The following is a 20,506-nucleotide window of genomic DNA, read 5'->3' as shown; positions in this document are numbered from 1 at the left end:
TATAGTAATAAATTACAACATAAACCAACCCCAGATGATGTTTTAACCAAAATATATTTTAATTGTAATATATTGTAAATGAGCTAACGATTAATGGCTTTAATTTGGAGTTACTACAGAAAAAAAAGCCCGGTTTGATTAGTAATGAGTCGGTGTCTGTGGCCCCAGCCCGCCCCTCACAGTGCCATAATTAGACGCTCATTCCTCCAGTCACGCTGCAACTGCGACTCACAGCTCCATCACATCCACTTCTCGGACTCAGTCTTTTCTTTTCTAAAGGAGCTCTGCTGTTTATTCACACAGCTTGCAGGGGGAAAAAGAAAACAGGCATCGGGAAGCTGAAAGCGCTCGGATCACCTACTTTTTAAATCAGCATTTAGTTGAAGCTCTCTTCATTCAATGGGTCCGCGTGTACTGCTGCTCTGCTCTCTGTTCGGAGTTCTCCTTGGCCAAGGTAAGTTACCTCTCTCTCTCTGACAAACTGCTGCGTGACGACTTTTAATGAAGACAGGCCAAAGCAAGGCGAACAATGGCGCCGGTACATGATGTTGATGTGGGGTGAATGATCTTTGGGAGATTTTTTTTTTTCAAGCATTTATTTTACAGTAAGGATCAAACTGATTGCAGACAAAGCGTGAGACTCGGAGAGGGGATGGATTTGTCATAGGACTAGTTGGGACATGTGATAAAGCTCAATTTACAAAGTTGGGTGCTTCAAAGTGTTGCAGGGCTGCACTGAAATGAAGCAGGGTTGAATGATGTCATTATATATTCAAATACCCGGTTAGTGATTTAGAAGGAAGTCAGTTTTATTTATTTATTTATTTTCTGTTTCCATTGTTTTCCCTTACAACTTACAATGCAGGCAGTGAGATAGAGAGTGTAACTCTGTGCACACTGCATTGTGCTTGACAACTTCCACACAATACACTTTTATGTAACATGAAAATGTCATATCAAAACGTAAACCATCTTTAACTCTCTTTTTTATTCATTTCATTGTGTTTATGCAATAGCCTAGACTCAACTTGGTTTACAAACAAAAGACGTCACATTAACTGAGGAGTGTTACAATGCAGTTTCACAATAGTTGTAAGTAGGAGCTCTCAATGCCCTGGTTTCTGTACTTCCTGCCCTGCAGGCCAAAGGCCAAGTACCTTGGTATGCTGAGATGCTCAGAATGACCAGTGTCCCACCAGGGCGTGATGGTCTAGACAGACGGGTGTGATTTATACTTGAGCGCCCACAGCAGGGTCATCAAGGCGTAGGATGAGGCATATCCAAATGCTCACGGTCCCCTGGTCACACATGGGGCAATTTTCACAGTCAGCAGGGGCCACTTTTTTCTAAAGCTGCCTTCATTGTAGGGGGTGGTGTCACAGGTCAGTTTGAACTATCAGCTCAACCAGTTACATGAGCAAAGCTCCCAGATGTAGCTATGTGTGTCACCTAAAGACCTCATCAAAGAAAGAGTATGATAGATAGATAGACAGATAGATAGATGATAGATAGATAGATAGATAGATGATAGATAGATAGATAGATAGATAGATGATAGATAGATAGATAGATCTACCTCTTGTGTAACAGCCTTAAAACTGACAGAAACCTCCAAATAAAAGCCCTGAGTGCAGCCCATGAGAGAGATGCACACTTCTGTTGTGACGCCTGGCCAACTACTCTGTTTGGGCGGAGCTCCACCACTGGGCTCATTAAGCCTTGTTTACATGAGGCGTCTAGACGCAGGCAAGCCATGTGCTGCTCTGCCAAGACAGAATGGCCCTCACAACCAGCACCGCTATCCAAGATGGAAATCAGCCCTCTCCAGACAGACAATGCATCACAGAGACACAGAACTGTGGCGAGCTGCATCTAGACTGGAGGAACGGCTGGGCCTGGCTTGCTTCTTTTGATAAAACAGCAGCACACAATTTTTAAGGCACTTCTGGTCTTTCAATTTAGGTTTGCAAAGCAGCAGACAGCGGTGGCGTTGGTATGACTCTGTGATGCTTAGTGGGTCTGAGTTAGTTATCAGCTGAGAACTACTGTGGGGAGAAATCTCCAGAGTATGTGACCAACTATTCCTGTCATTTAAAATATACTTACCATGCCCCTGGAGGGAAAGATTAGGGGATTAGCTATTTTGTGGAATCTGGAAAGGTGCTCCTTGGATGCCTTTCCACTTTCAATACAAACCGGGTGTTTTGGCACAAGGATGTCAATTACTGGTAATGGTCATAAACAAAAAAGAGAGAGAAAAAAAACGTGCACAACTTCTGCAGAGTTGGGAGAAGGGTATTTGACACTTGGTTATTAACACCTTTATATGAGGCATTAATGGCACGCAGTGCAAATTCACATTATCAGCTTTTTGCAAGCAAAATATTTTTGCTCCTGTCTCATTGGAACATCATGGTGTAGCTGTGTTGATAGAGGTCTTTAACATTCACAGACACACAGAGAGAGAGACTCCGAGAGGACCTACTTGGTAGGCGCATGTGAAAAGCTTTTAAAATGCCATCTCATTTCATCCAGCTGCTACAAGGTTTATTGGCCAGAGGATTCTGGGATGTGCCAGACTTCCAGAAGTCAGTAGTGAGTCAGCTAATGTGGCTGCCGAGTAATAAATCCTCTGTCCATATTCCCGCCGTGCTGCCAGGTTAATCATCCCTCGTGTAGTAGCAATAGTCACAATGTTTTAATTCTGTGCTTTGATTTCCTGCAGCCTTTCTCCAGTCACCCTGCTGGTATTTTAGTCTGGGCTGCAGAGCTGGGTTTATAGAAACCTGCAAACTATTCGGAGAGGTTTCATTACAGTGCTCATTGAGATGTTATGAAGTTTATCAATGCAGAAAATGTTGTGATGATGACTATTCCTGCTTGTTCCTCATCTTTGATTTAATGGTTACAATAAAATTCCTCTCGGCCCTCTGGGAGAAAGCAGCGAGTCTGTGGACTGCTATTCCAGACACTTGTCCTCCCTACCTAATCTAACTCACTATCTGAAGCTGCTCACTGCTGCCAGACGTGCTGTGTCTCAAACAGATGGATTTCTTCAGTGCATTTCACAATCACTATTCCCAATAATTCAAAACACTCAGTCACTAACCAGCAACAACTCCTCTTCTATTACAGTGGATTCAGCATTCCATGCTCTCTAATACACATGAATAAACAGCCAGATTGCCACAGAGTTGGTTGTCCTCCAGTTAAAGAAAAAAAAAAAAGCCCCTCTTGTGTCTGCAACAACATATTCATCATTCATTGTCTTTGGCAAAAAAAAGATCCTGCAGCCAGTTTAAATTGCCAAACACATTTAGAATTTTGTTTTTTTCAGAGAAGGAAAGGCAACTTGCCTTCGAGGACACTGGCAAGACTTTTGTTTGGGTTAGATATCCAGATTTGATCATTCTAATTCACTTAATTAGCAAAACAGTGTGTCAATCACTAATGCTTAATATCATAAGACAATGCTTATGACCATGCCATTTGGTAGTCATGTAAAAGCAACACCATAGTCTCAAGGTGAGTGTGTAATCCACCTTACGTGTATGCAGCCAGATGTGTTGCCTGCGGTCTACATGTCTCCAGCAGTCATTACCTACATGGGGGTCTCCTTACTAATGGTGCTAGAAAATGTCCTGACAGTGAACAGGACGTGTACAAATTCACCACCTTCTTTTTTTTGTTTTACCTGCCCACACATGCAAAAACTTACCTCGTGTCGCTTTTAATGTCTGTAGGAGCAGAGCAGATCTCGATAGAGGACTGCTGTAAGGATGGACAGAAGCGTGGCAGTGATAACGAAGACTGCGCGTCCCTCCCTCTCATATCCGAGTCAACCACGTGCAGGTAAGCAGGTAGCACTATATGTGCTGCTTTGCTCTCATTAATCTGTGTGCCACAAGGGTGAGAGGGCTCTGGTAGAAGACTTGCCTGGGGCTTATTCAGATTTACAAGTCATTAAGTGCTGCACCCTTTGTCACAATCGTACATTTTCTATCTGCACCACAGAAGCTCCTGCAGTATTGGCCCTGAGGGATTTGGCCTGTACCATGTATGAGGGGGAAATGTCTGTGGGCCCTTAATATGAGATTGCTTTACCTGACTCCCATAAATCTCCAGGCACATTATTCACTTCACGTGAGAGCGGGAAACACTAATAGTGATGGGATAATAACAGGTCTGCTGGTAACCCTAGAAGGTGTGCTGCCACAGGTTCAGGGCCCATAAGCCAGGGAGATCTGCTGCTGTGAACACTGATGGCAAACACATTTACCATAGCCACCCTAAGTGATCCCAAATTTGTCTAAATTATAGTGCGAGGGGAAGAGAGGAAAAGGGCAGAGGTTTGTGGGGGAGCAGGGTGTATTTGGGGGTGGAAAAGGATGAGGGGGGGTCAGAAGAGGGGCTGTTTCAAAACCCAGGAAATACCTTAGAGGTGAAATGCGACATAGAGGGAGGATGGAGAGAGGCAATAACAGGAAATCTGAACGATTACTTCAGACACCAAAGGGAAAAAAAAAAGTACAGAAGAAAAGAGAGGAGAGAGGAGAAGAGAAGAGAAAAGAAAAACAGGAGTGCGACTGTGCCCTTAAAAGGTTCTGCAGAGGAGGTGTGCGCCTTGACGTGAATTTGAGATCCACAGTGGTTTATGTGGAAAGAGATTTCTGGTAAGAGTTGATAAAGAGGCTTGTTGGAAATGAGAGAGGAGACGTGAGGGGGTGGCGTTTTATGCTCTCTGTCTTGTAAAATTGCAGCGAGAGAGGCAGAGATCCAAGCCAGACAGAAACAGTCACCCACTCTTAACTGATTGGACTGCACAAACAGCCAGCGAAACGCTAGACAATACAGTGAAATCTGATCTAACCGAAATATTGAGTAACTGATATTTTCATAATAATGGTCTTGTGTAAAGGACTGTGCGTCTACCGGATAATGGTTTTGACATTAAAGCATGCAGTGTTTTATTGATTCCTATCAATGAGGTCATGGTCAAGGTCAGTTGAAATACTTTCTGCTACTCACTTTATACTAATAGAAATGTTTTGAATCCCATCTATTACACGTTATCACTGATTCTGCCATGGTGATGTCACTGAGCCCAAGCAAACATATACATATTTGCAACTGTAGAGTCAAACAATTAGTGGTAGTAATCTCTGTTCTTACAGGACATAGCAGGCTTGTCCTTAGGGAGTGGTTAGTATTAGTCATATCATTATGGAGTAATGCCTTCAAAAAAGCTGCAATCCCACCATGAGTAAGGACATGTGGAGGTGGGCAAATGTTAATCTTGGGAGTCAAATGTTGGTTTAACTCAGGTCTAAAACAATAGCAGAAAGACCTCAGGGAGCGCTGCTCAACCTAGTTTAAACCCAGTGATGTCAGCGTTGCAAAACACAATAAACTTCCATTGAATCCACACAGGGTTTTACTCATCCCACTCATCCATGCATTTTTAGTGTGACAACTCTGAGATCCCCATCAGGCTTGCCTCAGGCTGATTTTAATGGGCTGCACTTTAAGGCAAGGTTGTTTTTGCATTGTGTGTGGAGTGGAGGGGGATATTGATAGAGCTGAGAATAAATGCACCACCTGTGTTTTGCATTTTTTTTTCTTCTTGCTGACAGGGTAGTGCAGGAGCAGTGCTGTGTAACAGTGCTTGAGGATAACATGTGCAACACTGGTATCAACTTGGCCAAAGACCAAGGAGCCTGTGATTCTTTATTCACCAACACCTGCGAGACCAAGACTACAAAGGTCTGTTTGTATCTGGATTTGCACATGCATATGCAAATCTTTGTGTATGTCTGCCTTACTAACTGAAAATACTGTAAACAGGGAAAAAGAGTAAGAATATAATGACTTGTGTGCACGAAAAAATCTCCCTCAGCTCAATCATTGTACAGTATATCACTCTGCTGGACAGCCAGATTGGAGGCAAATGATTGGTGAGAGTGATGATGTGTGTCTATATGTGTGTGTGTGTGTGTGTGTGTGTGTGTGTGTCTGCGCCGCGAGCAAGATGAGGCATGTCACTCCAGGGATGAATGGAGCTTGTTGCTGTCAGATAGATTATAAATTCTGACTCTCGAATCTTCCTCAGGCTCACGTCCAAGCACATTTGAGCCTCTCTATGCTTTTACTCCCTCTCAACCTGTGTGCCCCTTTATTTTCACAACATACTGCACGTCAACACATCTCCAAGATGAATGCTTGGCAATATGTGGAAAGGAGGGGATGCGAGTTGGTGCATTTTCTCAACATGATGAGATCTCAGTGGGACAGCTTGTCTTTACTTGATCATCTGTAAACTGCAGGTAGTGGCTCATACTTAATGGCCCAGGTATGGTGAATAATACAAGAGATTTATATCTTTGAGAAGGAGGCTGTTTGACACACTTTGTCCATTGCGTCATTACATTTACAATATCAAAGGACTTCAGGAAATCTGTCTCCACCTGTAACCCTGAAAGATAGCCAGGAGAAATTCACACCAAACTGTAAGCGTTGTTTATCTTAAACGTTAGGACAAAAATGAGAGAGAATATTCCTAACCGTTAAAGAAATATACAGCATTTTAGGGAAATATGCTTATTTGCTTTCTTGCTGACAGTTAGATAAGAAGATTGATACCACTCTCATGTCTGTGCAATACAAGCTACAACCAGGAGATGGTTAGCGTAGCTTAGCATTAAGACTTGAAGCAAAGGGAAACAGCTAGCTTGAAAAAATCTTCCTACCAGCACCTCTAAAGTTTGTTTACCAAGACTAAGTAAAAACTACACTTTGTGGTTTTACTGGGGATGTCTCTGCTGTTTGCCAGATTAAAGAGACAGAAAGTTACTGCGCCAGGCCAAGAAATAGTCGTGCATCTAACCTCCTTTAAAACAACTACCTGTAAACAAACAGGAAACAGCATGCTAATTACTGAGCTTTAGAGATGCTAGTATGCAGATTTTGTTACCTGTGGAGAGAGCCAGTTTGGCTGTTTCCTACTATTTCTAGTCCTAAGGTAAGTTAAATGTCTCCTAGCTCCAGCTTGATATGTTAAGCACAGGTTTAAGTGTGGTCAATATGCTAATCAAACTCTCATCAAGAACTTGAATAAGGATAATTTCCCAAAGCGTCGAACCATTTCCTTTACAATGAAGTTGGGTCAATGTGTGTTAAAATGCAAATTTTATTACCTACATTTTTTGGCCATTTGGGGGCAGTAAAAACAAGCTGTAAACACAGCACACATATGGCTAACTTGTTAGCAAACATTTCCCCATTTACATGTGCTGCTGATACAGAGCAGTATTAGCATTTAATGGGGTCACATGGTCAAATGTAAGAGTGTAAGTCCAATATTTACTCTCCTTTTCGTTGTTTCCTCTTAATCCTGTGGGAAATGTTTGGCTAAAGAGTTTACAAGCTAGTTGCTAACTTTGCCTGTTTGCAGTTTGGTGCTGAACAGGCAGTAGATTTGGAGCTTTTGCACTGAAAACAGCTTCCTGTTGCCTGTTGCAGCAGAAGAGAATGGTGAGAATAAACCAAAGCAATAAAGTTGTGGGCTGTAACCAAAAAATGACCTGAAAGATGCTAGAAATCTCTGTAGAGTTGAGGGGAACTACAGAGTCAGAGCTAATTCTCTGTTGGTTTGTCACTAAAAGCAAAACCTGTCAAATTACACATAACCTACTCATTTGATTTGTATTATGAAAATATAATTATAGACTTTAGATCATAGTTTCTCCCCATTTTAAATTAAAAACCTAAAAGGTTTCTAGATATAATGTCAAGGCCCTATATGTGTGTGCCCACACACACACACACACACCCACACACACACACACACACCCACACACCCACACACAGAAGCAGTTAATGACTCCTGGTAAGAGCTGCAATCTTTGCAAGACTTATGGCATGTGTTCAGTCTTGCAATCATTACACCACAGACTGTCAAATTTCAGGTATTATAGCATCATTGCCCAGACTGAGACACAAAGACACCCATCCCCCACACTCTGCACCTCTCATCTCCCCCCTGGCATTACCAGGCTGCTGTAATGATTGATTGAGCATGCTTCAGCTAGAGGGGACGATGATCATCTCATTACTGTCTGCCTGTCTGTCTTTCTTACTGACTTACTGCCTCTCTAGTCCTGTCTGTCTGTCTGAAACCTATCAGTTGGCCTGTCTTATCAGTGGGCCTCCGTTTCTGTCCGTCTGGTTTAAACTAAGAGCTTGGGTGTCTGTCTGTCTGTCTGTCTGAGTTACCTCATCCCCATTTGTCAGTCTAAAAGCCTGTCTCATCTTCCTACAGTTTTTTGATGACCATGCCATCCCACAATCTTCTTTTCCTTGTCTAGATTTTTAGTTTCACTTCTCCTGGTATATGAATTCCTGACATTGAGTTTTTCTCCTCCATTCTTTGCACATTTTTAAGATTTACTTGTCAATGCTCTTATGCTATCTAAAGTGTTGTATTGTACTGTATTCTGTTTTCTGTAGATGTGCTGTGACTGTTGTCTTCTGGGGAAGGCGGCCCAGGAGCAGGGCCTACCCTGTGATCACAACCTCTCTGTGGGCTACCAGTGCACCCTGGTGTCCCGGGCCTGCTGCGTGGATGGAGCCCCAGATAACCAGACAACAGCCGCAGGACAAACTGATCGTGCGTGTAAAAAAATAAGAAATCATGTAGTAGGCAGTTTGTTTTTTCTTACGTTTGTTTTATAGCAAAGCAGGTAGTTAACTTAACAATAATCTTGTTCAATTCAATTCAATTCAAAACACTTTATTGGTCCCTGAGGGGCAATTTGCAGAGGCACGTAGAGTAGCACAGTCATAAGCAGCATAATACAGGAAATTAAAAATTTAAATTAAAAGAAAAAAGGGTAGAAAAAGAGAATATAGTGATAGAAAACCTGAGCAAACCACATACAACTTCTCAAAATATTGGAGGATGAACCTAAGAGAGAAGAAAAATTAGGTGGAGAAATCATAACACCACTGGTGTTGTCAAACATAAGCCCATGCTGCCCCCTGGTGGATACGTGTGGTCTTGCCTTTAGCTTTCAGTGGAGTTCAAGAGTGGTTACAGTTCATCTTTTTCCTCACACCTAAATAAAAGCAGCTCAGGTTCAGCAGAACAACAGTAACTGTGGAACAAAGAAATCTTCAGTGTGTTGCTCATGAGGGCATCAGCACTGCAGGAGCTTTCTGTGACCTTACTCACCAACTGCTCCCAAAAAATGTTCCAGTTGTTTTAGAAACAAGTGCTGCTGAAATTACCAGTTCACTTGACAAACAAACAAATTAATTGCTATTTTAAGAGGAAATATTTAATTTTATTTAAACTAGTTTAAGATTTTACACAGGATTTCTGTTGGTGTGGTCTAATTAGTTAATTAGCATTTTGACGTACAAATTTTGGTTCTGTGACTGTGGTTGACATTATAGTGTACGCAATTTATTGACTGTTGAAAAATAAGTCAACAGATTATTGATTTTTATTATTTGCCACTGAATTTTATTTTTGGATGGCATGAAGCTGCTCTTTGAGACTTGATGCATAAGGTGTTTCAATGTGAGCATATGATTAAGCACGTTTTATTTCTCTCTCACACAGAACCAAACAAGGATGAAACCAATGAAAATGGAGATAATTCAGTATTAAGTGACCAGTGCAAAGGTAAAGTATAACAAGCCAGTAAATCCGCTTTTACATTTAACCTTTATTTAACTTTGAAGAAGCAGTGATCAGTTATTAGCATGTTTGTGTTGCTTTTTCAGGGAAATGTGTTCATACCTGTGTCGGCAATGACACTTGTGCCTGCTTCAAAGGCTACAAACTCAAACCAGATGGAAAGAGCTGTGAGGGTAAGTGGCCTTCTGATGCTTCTCCATCTTTCAATTTGAAGGTTAATGTTTCAGTAATCAAGACCCTGCACAGATACATTTGTGTGATAAAGAAATAAGGTATAGCACAGATAAAAGTAATGTTTTTGGAATATACATTACTTCTCTCCTCTCCCAGATATCAACGAATGCTTGCTGGGAGCCAACAACTGTCGGGGAGGAGAGCGTTGTATCAACACAGAGGGCTCATTTCGTTGCCAGAGAGAGGTCAGCTGTGGGACTGGCTATGAACTCACTGACAACAACAATTGCAAGGGTCAGTTAAATAGTTAAACCGGTCTTGTGGAGAGACATTATGAACGTAGATAATGTACGGCTGAGTGATGTTTTCACTGTGTTCAATGGCTGCTGTGCTTTCTTCATCCAGATATTGATGAATGTGAGACTGGTATTCATAACTGTGGCCCAGAATTTGAGTGCCTAAACACCCAGGGGTCATTCCGTTGTCTTCCCAAGGTCAAGTGTGGGAATGGCTTTATCCAGGATGCCCTGGGCAACTGCATCGGTAAACATCTGCACCATAACTGGTTCTTTTACCTGTTGGTACACCTGTTATTTTTGTTCAGACCAACATATCTAGACAGCTACTGGCCATACATCAATACTGACCTTTTTGTGCACTATCATCACTGTCATCAACTCTAAGCAAATCCAGGTGACGAGTACATACTCTTCTAGTTACTCCTACAGTCCTTGATGCATGATTGGTTTTGCACGTTCACTAACAGTACATCCAATGTTGCTGCATGTTGGGAGAAAATTTAGGGAGAGATGGCTACATTTAAATTATGAATAATTCTCATGATAATTATTTGTGGAGTCCAGCTCATCATACTTGAAATAGTAAGATAAATTGGAGCAATCTTTTCATAATTTAATGGTGCCATCTGTGACTGTGTTTTCAGATATCAATGAATGTCTAAGCCAGACGGGTCCATGCAACAGAGGGCAGGTCTGTATCAACACAGTCGGCTCCTACGTCTGCCAGAGGAACTCTGTTAACTGTGGCCGAGGATACCACCTTAACGAAGAGGGCACACGCTGTGTTGGTGCGGCTGAACATCTCACCTTTCCTTGATACAAAGCATCATACTGTCCTGCCTGAGGTGCACATCATGGTGTTCTCTGTTGCTTACTGTTCATTCCTGTCCACAGATATTGATGAGTGTAAGGGCACGGAGAAGGTCTGTGCAGGTCATGGTTGTATCAACCTGGTGGGCTCCTACCGCTGTGAGTGTGAGAGTGGCTACATCTTCAACAGCATCACTCGGACCTGTGAGGGTAAGAAATAAGTAGATCTTTCCTGATGTTCTTACATAGTGTAAGTAGCTAAATCCAAGTACGTTGTCTGCACACATAAAACACTGTCTACTTATAATGTGCTACTGGTCAAAAATGTGTACAAGAGAATATTGTCATAATGTCATCATCTTACTGTGGCATGTTTTCACTGGGTTTTAGATATTAATGAATGTAGGCACTACCCTGGCCGCCTGTGTGCTCATAAGTGTGAGAACAGTCTGGGATCCTACAAGTGTAGCTGCACCACAGGGTTCAGGCTCGCTGCTGATGGCAGGAATTGTGATGGTAAGTCATATCCAAACTGGGAAGATTGCAACTTTGGACATATCATATATGTGTGTCTATTGTAGGCTATATCTTACATATACTCACATTGGATAATAGAAAGCCCTATTCAATCCTACAATAGACATTTAGGCTGCAAAAAGAGTTGACACCTCTTTTTATCACTTTGTGACAAAGTCTTTTTCAGTAACAAAATAATATAGGCCTGGAATTATTTTCATCGTGATCTTGACTTGAAGTGTGCTTAAAGGAGCTATATGCAAGTTTTTGCTATTGCTACATAGCCAACATCGGAAGAATAGCATTAACAGCTTTTTACTTACCTGTCTAGAAGAAACGTTCAGCATCAAACTTCAGTCCTTTACTCGCCAAGAGCTGTCTCCAGCTGCGGAGATCATCGCCAATGTTCACTCTTGTTTTGCTTCTATTTCTATCACTTCCTTTCTTCTACTGAAGTTAGCATGTCACCACCACCTGCTCCTGGCAAGAACCGAAGTTCGGCGGCAGAGAAAAATTTACAAATAGTGCCTTTTAGTAAGACACCTAGCCCCAAATTGCTCCTGATTTGTGTGAGTGTGTGGGGGAATAAAATGTAATTTGCTTCTGTTACATGCCTGGCTGAGAGAAGGGCATTTGTGTTTGTGGGTGTTTCCCCCCTCTTCTCTCTCTCTCTCTCTCTCTCTCTCTCTCTCTCTCTCTCTGTCTCTCTCTCTCTCTCTCTCTGTCCTCAGGTGAAATCACAGCCTGATTGGCCTGCTTGTGGAGTGTGGGTGCACCTGGACCAGCTAATCACCTCCCATACAAAAGGACCGTGTGTGCAGTGCTGTGGCACTTCTCTCTTGTCCCTCTGCTTGCTGGAGCTGCTGGTTGTTGTGTTTTCGGTTTGTGAATTTGAGCTGATTTAGTACCTTTTTTTTTAAACAAGGTTTGTGGAGAGAGGTGGTGGACATAGGTAAGTCGGGGTACCCTTTACATTTCACTCACGTAGGAATTCTCTGTATATACACACTAGGTTTTAGGGTTGGTGCCACCTTTGTATTTACTTTTGGTTAACCTTTGTTAGATAAGACTCAGGATTTTGGTTTAAGTTTTATTTTGAGTCTAGATAGGCCCAGTTTTGTTGTCCTTTTTCAGTTTGTTTGGTACAACCCCCTGGTCCCATCCTCCTCCACCATTGCATTTTTGTTAATAGATTTCTGTTGATAAAACCATTTTTCTTTACTTGACACATCGCTCCTTGATTCAGTTTTGGTTGTTGTTTCGTCTCCTTTTTCACCTTGCCACAAAAGGAGTCGTAACAGCTTCCAATACATTACATCTCCTTCACCTGCCTGTAATATTCTAATTATGCATGATATCAAGTTGTATGATTATTCTTTCAGTTTTAAGAAGGAGTCTACTATAATGGTTTGTATGGTTCAGTGATGATGTTTCTTAGCCAGTTAACCATGGACAGGAGAGATTACCTGTGTGGTTACCTTTTACCTGTCAGAGGAACATATGTGCTGAAAATTATATCCCGCAATTGTGTTGTGATGTTACTCATTCTACTTCTGCCTGGGCTTTACTTTTTATGGCACTGAGGCACTGAGACGCTGAACCGCTTCGAGACTGTCACCCTTGAGAAACCCACCCACTTGTATCCCCAATCATGTCTCTTAGTCTGATCAGTTTATGCTGAATCTCAGTAACCAGTAAACTAAGTGTATAACTGTGCATGTAACTGTTTCCTTACATATTCATCAGGACAGGGGAGAACCCACCTCTCTGCAAGGGTAGAGTTTTTATTCTTCTCTTGTTTGTAGGATAGAGTTCCTAATGTTGTGTAATTATCTTTTCTCTGTAGACCTGAATGAATGTGAGAGTAACCCATGCAGTCAAGAGTGCGCCAATGTGTATGGCTCCTACCAGTGTTACTGTCGCCGCGGATACCAGCTCAGTGACATCGATGGCATGACTTGTGAAGGTAAAAATGGAACCATTAACATGTGCTTAGATAAATAATATCTTGGAAATCCAGCAGATTCCCATTTGATTAGTACGAGGTTTTGAGCTAGTGTTGATATGTACACTGTAATAACATGAAAGCGTGGGATTTATCATCCTATGATGATAACTTGTTAAAGGATGAATGAGCCTGCAGAACAAAAATATAAATGCAACACTTTTGTCTCTACTCCCATTTTTGTGAGTTGAAATAAAAGACCTAAGACTTTTTCTATAAACACAAAAGATACACACACACACACACACACACACCCACACACACACACACACACAAACAAACGTTCCATGACAAGATCCTGAGGCCCATTGTCGTGCCATTCATCTGCCATCATCAGCAACTTTGCACAGCCACTGAAGAGGAGCCCCCCCCCCCCCAAAAAAAAAGAAATGCACATCTGTAGCCTGAGTCACACAATTCAGTGATTCAGTGCCTAATAAATTATTTTTTTTCAAAATAAAACTACACATTTTAAAGTGACCTTTTATTGTGTATAGCCCATGGCACACCTGTGCAGTAATCATACTGCGATATCAGTAGCTTGATATGCCACACCTGTCAGGTGGCTGGATTATATTGGCAATGAAGAAATGCTCACTAACACAGATTTACACACATTTGTGAAGAAAACTTGAAAGAAAGAATTCTTTTGTTTGCTTTGATCATTCATTTCAATTCATGAAAAATGGGAGCAAAAACTAAAGTGTTGCATTTATAATTTTGTTCGGTGTATTTCCACATTTTTACTCCAGTTTGACTTGTTCTCATTTGCCTCTGTGACCTTTTTAGATATAGATGAGTGTGCCCTGCCAACCGGAGGTCATATTTGCTCCTATCGCTGTCACAACACGCCTGGCAGCTTCCACTGTTCCTGTCCTGTCACTGGCTATACCATTGCACACAATGGGCGCAGCTGCCAGGGTAAGATGTCCTTACTGTAATGCCAGACATGATGGTTGCAGTTATTTTTGTGAATGTTTCAAAAGCACGTTTTTCTTTTTTTCTATTTTTTTTTGTCCTTTCAGATGTTGATGAGTGCGTGACGGGAACACACACGTGCACAGAGAATCAGAGCTGCTTTAATGTTCAGGGAGGATTCAGATGCTTGTCCTTCGAGTGTCCAAACAACTACCGGCGTGTAGGAGAAACGTGAGTACCTGGATTGTGCCTCTGGTGCACACACTACACATCGTCTGAGAATTAATATGTATAATGAATGAGGGTGAGAATTAGTAGACAGGCAAAATGATACAATAAAATAGAATAGAAAGCCTTTATTGTCATTGTACAAAAAAAAAAAAAAAAAAAAAAAAAAAGCCTTTTTTTTTTTTTTAAAAAAAAAAAAAAAAAAAAAAAATACAACAAAATTCATAGAGCGACTCCTGGTCACTGCAAGCAGTGGACAACAATACACAAAAGGACACAAAATAATATTGCGAATAAAAGAGTATCGCATGAAAAAGAGTACTGCACTTAAAAATATAATGAATACTTAAAAGAAAAAAAGGGCTTTGCTGAGTAGCTATTATTAACAGTGAATATTAAAAATACAGTGATGATTAAAATAGATTAGCAGATGATGGTTGTGAGTGCACATTTGTGAAGTTCAGAGTTCTGATGGCCCAGGGGAAGAAACTGTCCTTTAGTCTCAACGTTAACACAAGCAATATGCAGCGAGGAGCCGCTGCGTCCATGCGCATCGCCAAACACCAACGGCAAACCTCACACACATAAACACTCACAATGGTCTATGTTCCTCACAGTCAAGTCTGAATGGTCATTATAGTGATGACTCTGAGTAAAAGTACAACAATGAAACAATATCAACCCTTAAGCTGACCCTTATTCGTATGTATAGATCAAGGCTCTGCATGTCCAGTATGCTCAATGCTGGAATGACTTTAGAGAAGATTTGGCTGTAGCATGTTGTGTTGTATTAAAATGATGCATATGGATATTTTTTTTTTCAGCCGCAATTTTGGCTGAGATTCAGTACAGGCTGCGTATGGCCTCTCTTGTTTGGAGGCACCTGTGACAGAACCTCTTGCATGATCCCACAGAGGGCACCATGACTGGCCTGTGAAGCATTAGGCTGCTGGGACTGATGTTCCCTCCTCTGCATGCCATGCACGGCAAATGAAATTTACACCTGGTCTCTCTTTCTCTTTCTCTCTGTGCCTGTTTTGTTCTGTCTTGTCCTGTCCTGCCCTGCCCCTGCCCCTCCACCCCCCCAAACCCCCACACCCCACCCCACCCCACCCTTCTCTTTTTGCAGTCGATGTGAACGCTTGCTTTGCAATGAGTCTGTCGAGTGCCTGGCCATGCCCCTGAGAATAACCTACTACCACCTCACCTTCCCCACCAACATTCCCGTCTTCACCAACATCTTCCGCATGGGCCCCTCCCACACCGTGCCTGGTGACGACATCCAGATTGCTATCACTGCTGGCAACGACGACGGTTTCTTCAAGACGGATCAGATGCCCACCGGTGGCGTGATGTCGGTGGCAAAACTCATCAACAAGGCGCAGGACTTTGATCTGTCTGTGGAGCTAAGAATACGTCGCTATGGCACGATCAGCACATACCTAGCTAAAGTGCTGGTGTTTGTTACCCAGGATGAGCCCAGAGTACCTTACAATCCCCTACTAGAATAAACACAAGTGTTAAGTAGGATTACATAAGTTACTTCACTCTTAAAAAAGGATGTTTCATTTTAAATTAATTGTCTTGTGGCAACATGAACACACAGTATAGTGATAGTGTAGCACAATGGTGCAGTGTATGCTATGTTGTGACATATAAAACGTAGCAGAACATACTGCATAGAAACATATGCAGTCAAATATAAATATAGATTATGATTTTCAGTCAGTGATCAGTATTCACCTTCACAACCAAACATCATTTATGTTGCTTTCATTCATGGATTTATGTCAGTAAGTCTAGTCCTACCTAAAAATGTGGGTAGACTGTTTGTAGATACAGTAAGTGTTAATCTGCTCCAGGATGCTGGTGCAAGAAATAGCTGTGGGCATCTAATAGCCCTTGGAGTCCTTACTATCTGCACATTATCTTGTTATCTTTAAATATAAAAATGTATTCAAGAATTTGTTAAACTGGGTTTTGATACCAAAAAAGCCAATTTCAGTTAAAATTATAACTGAGAGCTGCATGTTCTTAAAAGAATAGTTTTATTAATATTTTGTAAAATACAGTTATTCACTGAGAGTCAGATGAAAAGATATGATGCCGCTCTAATGTCAAGAAAGAAGCTACCACCAGCATCTGCCAAACTTAGCTTAGCATAAAGACTGGAAACAGTTATCATGGCTCTGTCCAAAGTTAACAAAATCTGCCTGGCAACTCCTCCAAAGCTCACTGATGAACATGTTGTATCTCGTTTGTTTAATCTTTCAAAAACCAAAGTATAAAAACAACAAGGTCTGGTTTTTTTTCTGGCGGGATATACTGTAGGTGGGACGATTTCTTGGCTGCGCACAACGACTTCCTGTGGTCCTTAAAACAAATTTTCAATTCTTCAAATTACTACAAACCAACTAACAGAGGGAGTCTGTGGCTGCCCACTGTTTTCTGATCAGTTATCCAGCCTGGTCTGTAGACATCACTTTAAAAAAAATATGACCTAAACCAAATATGACTCTGTCCCACATCAAACATATGTTAAAGATGACACATAAATTTTAAGAGTGGATATGAAAAAAAAGCAGTCTTTAGCACTGTAGCATTTTACGTAATCAACTTTTTAACACAACAGTTAAGAATCATTATTCAGCAGTATAAATTAAGCCCAAGTGAATGTATCTTGTAGGAGGTAAGGCATTGCAAAAGCCGCTAGGTGGCGTTCTAGGTCAGAGTAACTTTTATAAATGGTAATGACCCAAGTCTGCCTACAACTAAGTGTAATTCGATGATGGTTGCATGATAAAGTCTGACGTTTTGCAGTATTTTATGGTTTATGTGTTGGATGAACCGTTTTCTATTAAAATTGAAATAGAAATAACACATGTTCAAGTCAAATCCAGTTCTTGATAATGGTACATTGTGGGGTTTAATCACATACAGCAAAGAGAGCAGCTGGAATGTGAGGCCACATCACAGATGGAGGCATGAAGACTTCCTCACATAGTTTCATATTACTATTATTCCAGTAGCTTTAGTGAAGAGGAAATCCAATGATACATGCAAATATCTAGTAATACATATCTGTAAAGTTAAAGGTACAGTCTGTGATCTGATTGAAAAAGGGTCATCTGACAACAAAAAATCTATACGCAAGGTTTTTTTAAATGCATATACTAATGCTAGACAACAACTGAATGTATTAATAATGTTCTTAGTTATTATTATTAGTTTATTAGCATTATTATGTTTCCTGATGATTTTTGTTTGTAAACACAGAAGTAAACAAGTAACGTATTTTAAATTGGCTCAGAAACACAAAAGTCAAATTTCCCATCTATGAGTCAAACTCTTCATTTATGTACTATATGTGCATATACTTCAAATTTCACCATTTAAAAGTCCTTAAAGTAATTCCATGCCTCCAAATTCCTGTCAAAAGCCAGATTGAACCCTTTAATGCACTGATGCCACTTCCCAAACATCAGTTACCTTGCACCGCAAATACATCTGTCTTCATCTTTTTTTATACACGTTTTTAGTTCATTTTGGACTTAATGTGAAATGCACAGATTTCCACTGCATATTGCGGGTGTAAACCCCAAAGCAGACAGATAATCCAAATCAAAGCTGAGTAAGTGACATGCGATGGGATGCAGTGGCAAAGGAGAGGGAAATGTGCACCAGCAGGAGAGAGTATAAATAGTCTGACATGCTGTGAGGCTGCTGCCCGAGGGCTGTGGCTTATAATAACTGTAAATTCAGATGTCCTAGGTTCCTCCTGTCCTGAGCTGTCAGGCCAGTAAGGATGCACTTGGTCCCTAGTGGGGATATCCTTAAAATAAGAACATAGTGGCGCGCAGGAGGTTTTTTCCTCCCCTTTGACATTGAGTTATGGGGCTCTGGGCTCTGGCCGGTGGTCTGAACAATTTGTGGTACAGCAACATCACCGCGCACAGAATGAATGATGCCCTGCAGTGTTTGTGTTGGGGCGTTATCAATGTGCTGACTATAAATAATAATTACCAAAAAAATAAAAGGCCCTACGCTTGACCAGAGGACTTTCATCCAAAAAGTCTGTTTTTCTTTCTGGTCTGAAAGTATTGGGGTTTTTCTCCTGGGCTGGGCCACGTGAGGCATGGAGAGATGAAGAAGACGTGCATATGTGCTTGCACACGCGCGCACACATACAGACACACACACACACACACACACACACACGCGTTCACAAGCATGCTTTTCGAATGCACAAAGGCACACATGCACAAATGAACATAAACAACACATGAATGAAGTTTTGATGTCGATATATACGTGCATTAATACACACATGGAGGTGTAATTATCTCCACTTGCTGCCCCTGCTTTGAAGTGCCCATCTGTGTTTAAGGGGGCAGTTCATCGTTGGTCATTATCTTCTCGTAAATTAACTCTCTACCCCAACAGAGCTTTCACCTCGTCCTCCAGAGCCCCGCTCGGGTCTCTCTGCAGCTCAGGCCGTGGTATTATAAACTAGGAGAACATTTTGTGGGTTTGGCCTGGGCCAAAGCAAAACTTGGACCCACCCGCTAATTGCTAATTACAAGCCCCTACCCAGTGGTGGCTTGACTTTTTGTCAGGGGCTTCTCTCCTCGCTCTCCATGAAAGGAGCCCTGCAACCCTAGCCGGGCCTGGGCTTTGAGCTGCAGCCTATAGGTCCCCTGAGGAGCGCCAGAGATCCACGGCCCATGACTCACAATGTGGCTATATGGCTGCCATGCACATTAACTGGACTTATACATGGCGACCTGGCTGTTTTCATAACCCAATATAACCATGCTCTGACTTGTCTCCTTTGTAAAGACCAAGTTTGAATTTAACATCTTGGATGTCAAAGTCAAGTCTTTTATTTTGTTTCAAAAGTTCCCTCATGGTGCACAAGTTCCTCATCATTACGAAGACAAACTCGTGATTTACGAGGTTGTTAATGCCTTACAAGCCTCTCTCAAAGTCTTATGTAGCAGACAGGTAGTGAATAGTGATACTTCAGGTGGCGTTAGCTTTAGGAGCCAGCAGAGGCCCTCCATTCCCGCCAACCTGTCACTGATTAGTCTGTGGAATAAACAAAGCCCTAAATAATAGGATGAGAGCTGCCCTGGGGAGAGGCTGGGGAGTTGTCTAGTCATGTTGCTCACAATTTAGGAGTCTTTTAGAACACTCCCTTGCCCCATAAATCCTCCTCGAGAGATTATCTGATGTGAAGCCGGGGATGCTCAGCAAATCCAAATATTTTCCTGAGCAGGTTGTGGATCATTCTCTGTGAGTGCAGTAATTCATTTCCCACACAGCTTGAAATAGTGCATCAGAAAAGCATCAATGGCAGCGCGAGTCTCCACAAGCTACAAAGTTTGGCTTCTGCATGAGCTTTTGGCCATTGTTGGTTTATTATTCTTCCAAACCACACAGTTTGATTGTTTTTGATGTTGACTGCTATATCCAGTATCCATTCTGTCTTGTTCGGATATTGTTTGTGTAGCGGCCATTGGAGTTGTCCCACTGAGTTCTTGATTACGCAGTGGGCTGCTCCCAAGGATGCCCTGTTATTGTGAGCTTTAGAAACCAAATGCGGTTGACTCTGAAGTCTTCATATAGACATTACCTAAAGGTCAGAGGCCATGTGCGTATTTGTGTTTTCTTTTTGTTTTGGGTGTGTATGTTTCCTCTCTCCTTTAGGGCGGCGAGGCTTGAGCCCTCTGACACCATTCGCTGTATGAAGTCCTGTCAGCCCAGTGACGTCGCCTGTGTTCTGGACCCAACACACTCAGTGTCCCACACCTTCTTCTCCTTACCCACCTTCAGAGAGTTCACAAAGCCAGAAGG

General features: G+C 41.8%; 1 protein-coding gene across 2 annotated transcripts in view; it reads left to right on the top strand.

The window, feature by feature from the left end:
- Positions 1-202: 202 nt before the first annotated feature.
- The window catches only part of LOC111229618 (fibulin-1-like), a 32,866-nt gene continuing 12,562 nt past the window's right edge, over positions 203-20,506 (top strand). The window contains exons 1-15 of one of the 2 annotated variants that reach the window (XM_022756014.1): positions 203-454; positions 3,744-3,852; positions 5,634-5,763; positions 8,506-8,665; positions 9,623-9,685; positions 9,787-9,873; positions 10,031-10,168; positions 10,280-10,417; positions 10,818-10,961; positions 11,068-11,193; positions 11,374-11,499; positions 13,346-13,465; positions 14,294-14,425; positions 14,530-14,653; positions 20,360-20,505. In XM_022756014.1, coding sequence (XP_022611735.1) covers positions 400-454; positions 3,744-3,852; positions 5,634-5,763; positions 8,506-8,665; positions 9,623-9,685; positions 9,787-9,873; positions 10,031-10,168; positions 10,280-10,417; positions 10,818-10,961; positions 11,068-11,193; positions 11,374-11,499; positions 13,346-13,465; positions 14,294-14,425; positions 14,530-14,653; positions 20,360-20,505 — 1,798 coding nt within the window. In that variant the 5' untranslated portion in view covers positions 203-399. Of the gene's footprint in view, positions 455-3,743; positions 3,853-5,633; positions 5,764-8,505; positions 8,666-9,622; positions 9,686-9,786; positions 9,874-10,030; positions 10,169-10,279; positions 10,418-10,817; positions 10,962-11,067; positions 11,194-11,373; positions 11,500-13,345; positions 13,466-14,293; positions 14,426-14,529; positions 14,654-15,779; positions 17,747-20,359; position 20,506 lie in introns of those variants that run through there. The other variant, XM_022756015.1, reaches the window with a different exon arrangement.

This window comes from Seriola dumerili, unplaced genomic scaffold (assembly GCF_002260705.1).
Source record: "Seriola dumerili isolate Sdu_G_001 unplaced genomic scaffold, Sdu_1.0 BDQW01000242.1, whole genome shotgun sequence".
Taxonomy (NCBI): Eukaryota; Metazoa; Chordata; class Actinopteri; order Carangiformes; family Carangidae; genus Seriola; species Seriola dumerili.
The sequence above is the reverse complement of the archived record's forward strand: the minus strand, read 5'-3'. Positions and strand labels throughout refer to the sequence as shown.